Genomic DNA, 13143 nt, shown 5'->3' on the forward strand with positions numbered 1-13143 from the left:
GACACAGACCTGGACTTTGGAGATAGTGCCAGCTTTTGAGTGCCAGTTCCAAAGGTTCAAATTTCCCTTCAGATAATATTTCTGGGCTTCTTGGGAGGCCAAATACCAATTATGACTCCTCTTGAGTTCCCAGCTTGCTTCCTGGGCCTTGTGCACCACTGATAACATTGACAGGCTGGGGAGCCCGCCACTCCAAGTTCTGGGGCCTTCCAGATTTTCTTTCCTACTCAGCTTCCTTTCCTCTCCTGCCAGGCTGGCCCAAGGGCCCTGCGAAGAGTGGTGCTTCCCAGAACTACTGGGCTACCCGTTCTGCCAGACCTCAGAAAGGGTGGTAGTGGCCGAGGAAGAAGTGGGGCAGAGGGCACAGCCCTCATGCAGGTAGCACCTCCAAACTTTGCCTGTCCACTAGGCAGCCATTTATCTGGGCTGGAATCAGGGAGAGGGACACAGAAGACTCCCCTAGAATTGCAAGGCTTTGGGAAAAAGGGCTCCCAAGTGAAGGCCGCCTTGGTGTCCCTCATTGTTTCCAAAAGCGAGCCCACCATCTAAAAATCTAAACAATTGAACTCATGGACCTAGAGAGTAGAGATGGTTATCAGAGGCTGAGAAGGGTAATGGGTGGTGATGGTGGAGATGGGAATGGTTAAAGGGTACAAAAAAAATTGAATGAATAAGACCTACCATTTGCTAGCACAACAGGGTGACTATAGTCAATAATAACTGAATTGTACATTTAAAAATAACTAAAACAGTGTAATTGGATTGTTTGTAACACAAAGGATACATGCTTGAGGGGACAAATACCCTATTCTCCATGATGTGATAATTACATTGTATGCTTGTATCAAAACATCTCATGAACCCCATAAATATATACACCTAGTATGAACTCACACAAATTAAAAATTAAAAAACAAAGCAGAACCCAAAACACAAAAGCGCATCCAACAGTCTAGACGTAGAGAACCTTCGCATACATAGAAATACTCCTTAGAGAGCTGCAGTTCCTGGTGTGGTACTACAAAGGTCCTGGAAGTCCTCCTGCCTTACTTCGAGTCCGCCACAGGCCGGAGCTACTTCTAGAACAGTTCTGACTGCCTTCCCAGGGGAGGGGGCGACTGCAGGTCACCCTGCCTCAGTGCACTCTGCGCATCTGAGTTGCAGGCCGGGCGGCAGTCACCCGAGTCAGCGGTCCCGATTCTTCGTGGGTGTTACCTGGAGTTTCCATTGCACGGGTGCTGGAGGCCAACCTGCCCTAGTCCCACCAACTGGGTCCTGCCACACGAAAAGGACCCAGAGGGCCTAGACAGATATCTCCTGAACTTTTTTCTGACCCGCAGAAACAGTGAGCATCACCTGCAGGGGTTCCGCCAGCCTCTGGCTTTGCTTCCTGCCCGGCAGCCTCCAGCAAGTTTTCCTGAATGCTCTCCAGAAGTGCAGTGGGCGCCGGCGGACTTATTTAGGGTCGCTGCTGCCAAGCGTCAAAGAGGGAACCGGAGGCCCGGGGCTGGGGGCTGTGGTGAGAGGCGCCCCTTTCTTTCTTGCCATCGCCCCTACCCCCAGCTCCTTCCTAGCCTATTCTGCCAAAGCTGGGATCTTCTCCTGGAACCCGGGAGCAAGAAGAGCTGGCAGTGCCGACTCCCAGAACCCGGCTTTCCTTCAGAAAAGATGGATAGGCTGAGTTTGTGTGCGTGGACGTGCATGTGTCGGTGTGCATGTTTGGGGGACAGTACGTACCCCCATTTGCATAAAACACGCCTGTTTTTGGAAACAGAAACACACGGGGTTGCTTTCGGGCATGGGTGTGGTTAGTTTGGGTTCCTGCACACGCTCCCTTTTCGGAGCAGCTGGTGAGGGCGCATCTGTTCCAGTGAGTGCTGGCTGTCTGCTGGACTGTCTGTGAATGCAGAAGGCAGAGCGTGTGGTGGGGGGTCCTGCCATGTGAGTGATGATGCGCGCACTGGCTGGTCTGTAGTCGCGAGTGGAACTTGTGTGAAAATTCTCAGGCTGACTCTCGGGCTGCAGCACCTGCTCCCCTCCGTGGGTGGCAGCTGGACCCCAGCGCGCTCAGCTCTCAGGCGCTTCAGCAAAGTGGGGTAGGGGTGTGGAGCGAGAGAGATAGAGACCCAGGTATAGACCATCTCCGCCAGGCAGCTTGGCAAACAGGTGGCAGAGTCGCAGGGCAGCTGTGTAAGCCAACTTCGGCGCAGCAGTGGAGGGTCCTGGCTTGGCGTGGGGGATGCTGGACCCGCGGTCGAGGATTTGGGGATATAGAGGAAGAGGGAGGAAGTGGATGCTGAGCCTTGTATGCAGGCTATGTCAGTTTAGCCCTCTCCCCAACCTCTCTTCGGCTCCTGCCCATCCCAGAGGAGTGAGGTGGAGAAGGGTTGGCTGCCAGACTGGCAGCAAAACAGCCTTCTTTGGGTGCCCAGGGTGCCAGGGCTCGAGGGGTCGGAGGATATCCAGGGAAGCACCCCAGGTGGTCCAAAAAGATCAAATTTTGAGGACCCCTCCCTCCCCTTTTCCCTCCCCCCCCTCCTTCCCTGCCGTGGGCTCTTTCAGCTGTGGTCCCTTTAGAACCCAGGACTACTGCTCAACCTCGCTGGGGGTTCGGGTGGCTGGACTCGGGTCCCTCACTGGCGTGACAGGAGGGAGTGCGAGGCAGGAATTTAGGAGCCAAGGAGGTGAGAGAAGCTCTGGCCCCTCACTGTAGGTGACGCCAAACTCTCCTCGACTTGCCCCGACTCTTAAGTTAGTTGAAAAATCTCTGTCCTCTCCCAGGCTCTCCAGCTTCCCAAGCAATGACCTCAATGAAAAAAATGACAGCGGGACGGACTGCCCCCGCTCCAGAGTACCAGTGCCGGCAGTGCGAGCTATGACGCAATCGGAGCTCGGTCGGTCCTTTGATTGGCTAGTCCTGGCCACTTTGGATTGGCCGCACGGGCTGGTGGGGACCCCCCCTCCCGCTATCTCTGTAATAAGAGCGGGGTCTCCGCGGGGAAGGCGCCCACAGCAGGTGTGGTGTTCATCCCGGGTCGACCGGCCGCTCGCGCTGCCCTGAAACTCTAGTCGCCAGGTGAGGAACTTCCCATTCCCCATTCCGCTCACTCGAATAACCTGCTTCTTCGACTAGTTCATCCAGTTTGCTCCATCTGCCTGTCTGCCTCTCCGCCGCCATCTGGTCCTACCTTACAGCGGTGGTCCTAGCTCTCTTCCAGGCCCCGTAGAAGGCGAGCGGTTAGGGTTGTCCTGGCAGTTTCTCCTACCAGTGCGAGAGGAGCCCAAGCATCCCCATGGCTCAGCGTGGGCGCTGGAAGCGCGGCGAGCCGAGGTAGGCGGGTCTGCAGCCCTGGCGTTGAGGCCTGGCTGAGCGCAGGATTCTGCAGAGTTGGGTCCGGGAGCGCCCTGCGCCGTCTTTGTCCTTCGGGAGCATGTTTCGTTCCCGGGAGGTCGGAACCCTGAGCTTTCCTCTGAGGCGCCTCCCTGGTGAGCCTTCCCGGGATTCCGGTCCGGATCTGAGGCAGTGTTGTTAGCGGACTAGAACCCTGGGCGCTCACCTCGCGGAGCTGCTGCTCAGCATCTGCTGCTAAAATGCGCTCCGGCAGAGGGCTGGCTTTGCGGGCGAGTCCTGAGACACCCGTAACTGGAACGTTAAAAAATTTTCCCAGTTCCAAGACTGAGAAATGAGCGCTCCTTTCCAATCCACCCTTCCCACCTTCCCCTCGCATGCATTGGCGCGAAGCCCAGCAGAGGAGAAGGCCAGAAGGGGAGAGCAGGTCTACAGCAAGGTGCGTCCACGCCTGGTTTAGGCATAAATCAGGGCAGAAGTGTCTGTTTGTGTGCACAGGCGCGTGTGGCTTCTCCCTGGCCTTCAACAAAACAGAACCAAAATTCATCCTTTCTCTCCACCCTTCCCCTAGGACACCTTTTTCGGCTCTATCAAGCCATTCACTCACTGCAATGTATCTCTTGAGATTCACAGCAGCCCTTCCTGCAAATGAAGGGAACAGAGGCTCAGGCAGGTGAAGTAACGTGCCTAAGGTCACATGGCGGTTGTGGCAGAGGCAGGACTGGAACCTAGATCTGTGCTGGTGCAGTAGTAACGTCATCCTTCCTTTACAGAGAGGCGGCATGGGTTTCCGGAAGTTCTCCCCCTTCCTGGCTCTCAGTATCTTGGTCCTGTACCAGGCGGGCAGCCTCCAGGCGGCGCCATTCAGGTGAGACAGCCTGGAGCCAGAGGCGCCTTCTGCTCCCACTGCCCCTAGGCCCAGACAGCTCTGTGCCTCTGAAGTCACGCGTGGCTCCTGGTGAATCAGTGCCCACAGGTGGACCCTGGCCTCATGCCCGTCCCCTGGGAGTCGCGGTGGCCACATCCCCAGGGGAAGAAGCAGAGACCAGGAAGCCTGGCTGCCTATCCTGGGGAGGGGCAGTCAGGGGCTCACAGCCTGCAAGGAGTTTGCTTCCCTTCCACAGGTCTGCCCTGGAGAGCAGCCCAGACCCGGCCACACTCAGTAAAGAGGACGCGCGCCTCCTGCTGGCTGCACTGGTGCAGGACTATGTGCAGATGAAGGCCAGTGAGCTGAAGCAGGAGCAGGAGACACAGGGCTCCAGGTGAGGTTCCCCAAGCGCCCAGCACAGGGACTCCTCTCCCCGCAGCATACACAGGAAGGTGGATCCCAAGAGGCAGGAGAGAACACACTGGCAAGGGGTCCAGCAAGCTGATTTGTCCAGCAGGCTCCCTTTCTCAAGTTCCAAGGGAGACAGAGGTCCCAGTGCACCTGGGGGGACTGTGTGTGGTTAGACACAATAAAAAGCTCCGTTTCTGAAAGCTGTTAGAACATAGATGTAGAAGCTTTTTCTAGACATAGAAAAAACTCAATTTGTGAAAACTGATAGGAAATGAAATGGGGAGGTGTGGAATCGTTCACTGTGGAAATTGCTCTTGCAGTACTGGGAGATCTCCTAGCATTGGATGAGTTAAGACTGGTAAGGGTGAAGTCAGGAATAGACCCAATATCTCAGAAAGTTTTAGAAATTTCACATGTGCATGCCATTCTTTCACACCTGCAAGAAGCCTTCATTTCACATTTGCAAGGTGAAGATGAAGCCCTTGCAGGGGGTGGGGACAGAGCAGTGTCTGAGGTAGGTTTGAGCCTTTAGATGTGCAAGCTCTGTGGAGATGTGTGTGTTGTCATGAGGCCAGGGAGAGCACCGTTTCCCAGACCCACATCCTTGTGCACGTTGAGCCTGAGCAGAGACCAACCCCTGGCCTGGTCCCAGCACTGCTGGGCAGAGGCCTGTGTCACACCTACATCCACCCCAAGAACCTCTCTGTTGAGCATGAAGGACTGAACATCATGGGAATGCCAGAAAAGATCATCCTTCCTCATTCAGCCCTTCTCTACACTGCCCTGGCCCACTGACCCTCTCACCTCTCCTAATAGAGTGTGTGTGAGCTGCCCTCCTGCCTGCCCCACCTGCTCCCACTCGACATGTCCCCTGCCTGGTCCAACCTTCTGAGTGACTGCCCATGGGGACAGTCCCTAGTGCATGGTACTGTCTGGCATGTCCTTCCCTTGCAGCTTGAGCAGTCCTAGATTTAAGTAGCATATAGTAATCGAAGTACCTGCCTGCAGGGCACATACTTGCAGTACCTGAAAAACTTTCATATGTTCCCTGGCATCAACTTTGGGCCTGAAATTCCTGGCAAGAATAGGGACATACTCAATGGCTTGCAGAGGGACCACTACCCGACTCCAGGGTCCCCTAGATGGCAGCTGAACTCCTCTCAACTCTCCTGATTCCCCTTCTTGCTCCACTTTATGAACCTGATGCATGTGGATTCCTCTCTGATTTGTCTTCATGGTGGTATTGGTATCTTTGCTTATGACAGAGAATGTTTTGAAGACCTCAGGATGGAAGGGAAGACAGCAGGACTTACTGACCACGTTAGAGATAAAAGAAAATAAGGGAAGCTTCTTGAGACTGTAGAGGGTGTTATGACAGAGGCATCCAATTTCTGCTTCTAAATGTACTATGATAAAATAAGCACATCCTTAATGCCTTGGCATTTGATGAATCAATCTATTTTTCTAAAAGGAACTGAGCTGCGGTGCTCATTGCTCTGGTCCACATCCAAGACTTGAGGGTGTCCAGTGCCTATGCTCAGAAGTAGCCTTAGCTTCAGGGTAGCTGGGTATGGGGCTTGGTGGGTCATCACTATGACCCAGCTTAAGCAGCAAGAATAGTGTGTGAAGGAGCTGGTAAGTACTTCTGGGAGAGGATGCTGCAAACCCTGTTCTCTGAGCTTCTTCTGAAGACTTTAGGGAATTTCATTTTCCTGTGGTAAGGGGTAGTGTTGGTGCCTGTGGCTGGGGTATGGTCTCTGTATACTCCTCGTGTATCTTGGGGTGGGTCTGGGCCTCGTTGCCCACTTCCTCCTTGAATGGTAAGTGCAGGGTTTCAGCCTGTGCCCCGTGGCTTGGAATTGTTTTTTCTTCTTTCTTTTCATGATGGTCTTTGGGCAGAGCTCCTGGCGAAGACTGCCAGGCCATTTCCCCTAACAGCTTTGATAACTGCATTTTCGAGAAACACTTACTGTTAGGTGGTGTGTCGAAGCGTTGCAGTTCTCTTCATGAAGGCTCCTCCCCCAGCTTTTCACTCACAGGTCTTCTCTTCTTTCTCTATCTTGCAAATCAGCTCCGCTGCCCAGAAGAGAGCCTGCAACACTGCCACCTGTGTGACTCATCGGCTGGCAGGCTTGCTGAGCAGATCAGGGGGCATGGTGAAGAGCAACTTCGTGCCCACCAATGTGGGTTCCAAAGCCTTTGGCAGGCGCCGCAGGGACCTTCAAGCCTGAGCAGATGAATGACTCCAGGAAGAAGGTAACTGCCCTTATGCTATGGGATAAGAGGGGGAAGGTACTTGGAGTTAAAACCTACATTTTGAAAACCTCTGCTCTGGTAGGTTCTTTAGGTTCCTTCTGTCCAGTTACATTGTTCCTCCTGAGGTAGTGAGTTCTTTCTAGAACCTAGCTTGATGTCAGAATGACATCAGAGATGTAGTGTCATTTTTCTGATAAGGGAAATGGAAAGAAAATAGAAAGCTTGCTGGATTCAGAAAGAGAGAGGTCTGCAAACCTTAACCAGGGCCAGTCTTCACTCATTAGGCTCGTTTCAGAAAGGGCTCAACCCTTGACTACAGATTCAGGTGGATGAGCTGTAATCATAACCTACTACCAAGATTAATAGATGCAGTTGAATTATTTTAGTCTTCATTTGCCTTACAAGCCTGCTTACCTCTCATATCCATAATTCATAAATGCTGTTTAAAGAAGCACTTCTGTAAATTAGTATTTTTTCAGTAATAATTGTGATTATTCATGACTTGTCTTCTACTTCTTTTTTTCTCTTCCTTCTCCTTTTCATCTTCTTCCTTTTTCTCTCCTTTGTCCTCCCCTTCTTCTCCCTCGTCTTTTTTTCCCCTAATCTCAGGTTATCATGAAACTGAACTCACCATTTCTATTAATTTCTGTTGGTAACAACTTAGTGAGAATGCCCCGTGGAAGATATACATGTTTGTATCCTAAGATACTGAAAAAAAGGCACCTTTGTCACTTGAAAGGAATGAAACTGAATGCAAAATAAGCTAATTCCATATTTGCTGTGCATCATTTTTATATTTAATTCTATGTCCAGTAAAAGTGATGGCGTCTCTCATTGACTTATCTGGTAGCAAACTGGTTCTTTCGGAGCCATCCTGTTGATCATGCAGCTCCACCAAACCTTAGGGGGACATGAAATCACTGCCTGTTGTGGTCTCCGAGGACACATGGTAATGGTGATGCTGTGCCTTGTTATCTGAGAACATGATTGTATAATTTGTTTAAGTAAATGTCAATATTGTGCCATTTGTGAACTTCATCAAGATTAAAAGCATATTTTGGGTACATTTGTTTCAAAACCTTGGTGATGCATTACAACTTGTTTTCTTATGTAATAATAATGATGATGATGATGATGATAATAATAAATATTTTTGAGTGCTTACTGTGTATGGGCCAGATATTATTTTAAAACCGTGCTTTACACCTGTGAATTCATTTAATCTTCATGACGAAACCATGAAGTAGATGCTATTATTCGTGTCCCTTCACCTCTGAGGAAACAGAGGCAGGGAGAAGTCCAAGGTCACACACAGATAGATAGTGGTAGACCCAGGTATTGGGTTCCAGGGCTTACAGTGGAAATCACTGCACTATAGGCCTTTCTACAGTGGCTCCTGATGTTTTTCAGAGACTTGTGAGCCATTCTTTGGCCTAGCTGCCTTTTAAGGTAGACCCTCAGATTTTGGAGATGCATAACAAATTTTAAACATAAAAACAACCTAGTCTTTACAGAATATAATGAATTTTTTGTACCCATTTCTTGGCTTCAAAAATGATCAGTTGCCACTGTTGTTATGTCTGTATATCATCTATATCCCTTCCTCCAGTGTATTATCATGTCAATATATCCATAAGTAAATATTTCATCATGTATTTCCAAATGGGAAGGGCTTTTAAAATATAATCACAATTTAATTTAACAACTAAAATAAATTTACAATAATTTTAAAATTCTTTAATATTACACATCAGCCATGGTTCAAATTCTCTATGTATCATGTAATATAAATGATAAGATGGAGAATTTACATATATTTATATATATGTGAAACCAGGGCTCAAATTGAATCTTCACATTGCTGCTGGTTAATAATAAGTTTTAATTTAAGGCTCTTACAAATTAGAGGTTCCTCCCTCATCTATTTTCCCCCTTGCTGTTTATTTGTTGGAGAGACTAAGTTATTTATCCAATAAAGAGTTCTACATTCTGCATCCCTGTGGTGAGGTTTAACAGTTAAGTCCTGTGAATCAGCAATCGGATCTAGAGTGAGTGATTGGGAAAAGAAATAGGGGTTGAGGCCAGAGAGTAGATGAAGGCGAAGACAGATCATGTAGTACTTTGTAGGGCATAGGAAACACTGGCTTTTTTATTAGTCAATCTCTAGTCAGGAAAACAGGAACTACCTCAGTAATTTTAACAGAAATAATTTAAAAAAGGAGTTGGCTAAATCAGTATTAGTGTAGTGACAAAGCGAAAGAAAAGGGTAGTTCAGAGATAGAAACCATAGGAAGAGGCCACCATCCTCGGGGCTATGGGAATAAAGAGAAGAAGGGAGGTAAGTAGGATCTAGAGCCTGCAGGAGGATTCTCAGACCACAAAGATGGGAAGCTGGCAGATGCTGGTATCTCTGAGGGGGTATCTCTTGTATCTCTGAGGCTATTCTAGAAGTAGGGAAAAACAAAACAAAAGTTAAAACTGGAAACAACCTCACTGACAGGGTAGAGCATCTCTGTGGGTGATGCCAGCAGAAATAGAAGTCGAAATTGGAAGGAACCTGTTTCTTTTTATTCCAGATGCCTTTTGTCTCCTCTTAGGACCTTCAATTAGCAGAGCCTAAAGGGGGTTCAGCTGACAGAGGAAAAGTTGGTTTGCAAAGTCCCAGCCCTAGTATTTCATAGTTAACATGTGATTTTAAATTTACATATAGAGAAGTTCATTTTTTGTGATATACCATTCTATGAGTTTGAAAAATACATTGTCATCCAATTACCACCACCATGGAGATATAAAGCAGTTCTATTCCTTCCCCAAATTCTTCCATGTTTCCCCTTTGCAGTCAATCACTCCTTCCACCCTCAGCCTCTGATCATGACTGTTCTGTTTTCTGTCCCTATAGTTTTGCCTTCCCAAGAATGTCATATGCATGTAGCTTTTTGGTCTATCTTTTACTCAGCATAAGGCATTTGAGATTGATCCATGTCGTTGGATATATCAGTTACTTCCTTCTTTTTATTACTGTGTAGTATTACATTCTTGCATTGTGCCACAGTTGATTTATCAATTTACCCAAAGAAGGACACTTGGGTTGTTTCTCATTTGGAATTTATGAATGGAGGTGCTATAAACACTCATGGATAGATTTTTGTGTGAAGATGAGTGTAATGGGCTGAATAGGACACCCAAAAGGTGTCCATGTCCTAATCACTGGAACCTATGTTTTTACCTTACTTGGAAAAAGGGTATTTGCTAATGTAATTAAGAATCTTAAAATGAGATCATCCTGAATTATCCAGGTGTGTCCTAAATCCAATGACATATCCTTATAAGAGATTCACTCAGAAGACACATGTGGAGAAGGTGACATGACAGAGGCAAGGAGGCACAAGCCAAGGAAGTCTGTGCCTACCAGAAGCCAGAATCACAGAACAGTCTCTGGAAGAAGAGCAGCCCTGCTGACACCTAGATTTTGGACTTCCAGCTTCCAGAACTGTGAGAGAATAATTTCTGTTGTTTTAAGCCACAAAGTTTGTGGTAATTTGTTATGACAGCCCTAGGAAACTAATGCAATACATTTTCATTTATTTTGGGTAAATGCCTTGGAGTGGGATTGCTGGGTTATTTGGAAAGTGTGTATTTAACTCTGTAAGAAACTGCCAAACTATTTTCTGAAGTGACTGTACCACTTCGCCTTCTTGCCAGCCATGTATGAGAGCTCCAGTATTTCCACAAATAGGTATGTAGCAGTATCTCATTGCTGTTTTAATTTGTATTTCCCTAATGACTAATGATGTTGAGCATCTATTTTACCATATGTTTATCACCTTTATTGAAGGATCTGTTTAAATCTTCTGCTAAATTTTTGTTGGCTTGCTTGCTTTATTAGTGTTGAGTTTTTAGAGCTCTTTATATGTTGTGGATGCAAGATTGTTTTCAGATATATAGTTTGGAAACTTCCTTCCCCTGAATCTGCGGATTGCTTTTTCATTTTCTTAGCAGTGTCTCTCACAGAGAAAAAGTTGTAATTTGAATAAGATCCAATTCCTCTTTTTTTTTCTTTTATGTATTGTGCTTTTAGTTCATGTCTAAGAACTCTTTGCCTAACTAAGGTCCCAAGGTCACAATAACCTTATTCTATACTTTCTTGTAAAAGTTTTATAGTTTTATATTTTATATGTAGATTAGTGATCTATTTTGAGTTAATTTTTGTATAAGGTGAGAGGTGTAGGTTGAAATTCATACCTGTGAATATAGATACCCAATTGTTTCAGTTCCATTTGTTAAAAAGACTGTTATTTCACCATTTAATTGCCCCTGCACCTTTGTCAAAAAGCAATTGATCATATTTGTGTGGGTATATTTCTGGGTTCTCAATTCTGTCTCATTGATTGATTTGACCATTCTTTTGCCAATGTCATACTGCCTTGATTAGTGTAGTGTTAAAGTGAATCTCAAAACCAGGTAATGTGGGTCTACCAACATTGTTCATTCTTGTTCAAAAAGATTTTAGCTACATCTAAAATATTTTCTACATCTTTTATACATTTTAGAATCAGTGTGTTAATATCTACAAAATTTCTGATGAGATTTTTAATGGGATTGTGTTAAATCAGTGGGTTAATTTTGGGAGAATTAGCATATTAATAATATTAAGTCATTCAATTCATGAACACAATACATGTTTTCACTTATTTAGGTTTTCTCTGTTTTTTTTTTAACAGTGTTTTCAGTTTTCAACAGAAATATTCTACACATATCTTGTTAGATTTTTAACTATTTTATATTTTGGTGCTAATGTAAATGGTACTTAAACATTTTTGTTTTTAATTGTTCATTGCTAGTAGATAGAAATACAATATTTAAAATATTAACATTGTATTCTGTGACCTTGCTAAACTCAATTATTCATTCTATGAGGTTTTTTTTGTTGTTGTTTCTTTCAGGGTTTTCTATGTAGACAGTTACATTTTCTTCTAGTAGAGTTAGTTTGAGTTCTCCCTTTTACACCAGCTTATCTTTCATTTCTTTTTCTTGACATATTACTCTGGCTATAACTTCCAGTATGATGTTGAATTGGAGTAATAAGTGCAGACATCCTACTCAATCGTTGTGGTGATATTAAAGAAAAGTCCATACATTCTTTGGTACTACTTCCTTTAAAATTGGGAGTCAACATCCCCTTCCCTTAAGTGTAAATTCTATTGACTGATTTGCTTCTAACAATAGAATGTGACAGAGGAGATGGTATGTGACATGTGCTTAGAGCATATAAGGTATTATAATATCCTCCTTGCTTTCTTTCTTGGGTTACTTGCTCTGGGGGAAGTCAGATGACTTGTGAAGACATTCAAGCACCTGTGAGAGGCCTACATAGCATGGAACTGAGGCGTCCTGACAATAGCCATGTGTGAGCAAAGTGGGGTTGCAATCAGCTTCGTTGGTGCCAGTTAAGCCTTCATATGACTGTAGCTCCAATGGATACCCTGCCTGCAGCCTCATGAGAGACCTTGAACAAGCACCACCCAGCTAAGTCATTTCTAAATTCCTAATCCACAGAAACTATGACCAAAAAAAATTGTTGTTTTAAGCCACTAAGCTTTGGGGTAGTTTGTTACATAGCAATAAATAATACAGTCTTTCAACATTAAACATATTAGGTATAAATTTTTTAATAGATGCTCTTCATCAGGTTAAGAACATTCCCTTTAATATCTAATTTGCTGAGAGTGTTTTTTTTATCATTATGGATTAATATGAGAACTTTTGTGGAAGCTAAATGATGAGAATACATGGACACATAGAAGGGAACAACACACACTGGGGCTTTTTGGAGAGTGGAAGGTGGGAGGACAGAGAGAATCAGGAAAAATAACTAATGGATACTAGGTTTAATACCCAAGTGATGAAATAATCTATACAACAAAGCCCCATGACACACAGTTATCTATGTAACAAACCTGCACATCCTGCACTTGTACCCCTGAACTTTAAAGTTAAAAAAAGAAAAAAAGGAAAAATTTCCAAGTGTTTTCCCTGCATCTATTTATATAGTCATATTTTTTTCTTTAGTTTGTTAATATGGTAAATTAATTGATTTAAAAATGTTGAAACAGCCTTGCATTTTCAGGACAAACTCCCCTTGGTTGTGATGTATTATTCTTTTTATATACTGCAGAAATCTACTTGCTAATAAATTTGTGGATGAATATTTTGAGTTTATGTTCAAGGAGAGCATTAGTTTGTGCTTTTAATATTTTTG

At 45.5% G+C, this 13143-nt stretch overlaps 1 protein-coding gene across 1 annotated transcript; it reads left to right on the top strand.

Annotated features, from left to right (window-relative positions):
- Nucleotides 1-2991: 2991 nt before the first annotated feature.
- Nucleotides 2992-8046, top strand: CALCB (calcitonin related polypeptide beta). The gene is made up of 5 exons (XM_019035997.4): nucleotides 2992-3076; nucleotides 4123-4217; nucleotides 4474-4611; nucleotides 6700-6884; nucleotides 7494-8046. Exons 2-4 carry the CDS (start codon nucleotides 4132-4134, stop codon nucleotides 6857-6859), a joined length of 384 nt encoding a protein of 127 aa, XP_018891542.2. The 5' UTR covers nucleotides 2992-3076; nucleotides 4123-4131; the 3' UTR covers nucleotides 6860-6884; nucleotides 7494-8046.
- Nucleotides 8047-13143: the final 5097 nt, after the last annotated feature.

Source organism: Gorilla gorilla, chromosome 9 (genome assembly GCF_029281585.2).
Source record: "Gorilla gorilla gorilla isolate KB3781 chromosome 9, NHGRI_mGorGor1-v2.1_pri, whole genome shotgun sequence".
NCBI classification, from domain to species: domain Eukaryota; kingdom Metazoa; phylum Chordata; class Mammalia; order Primates; family Hominidae; genus Gorilla; species Gorilla gorilla.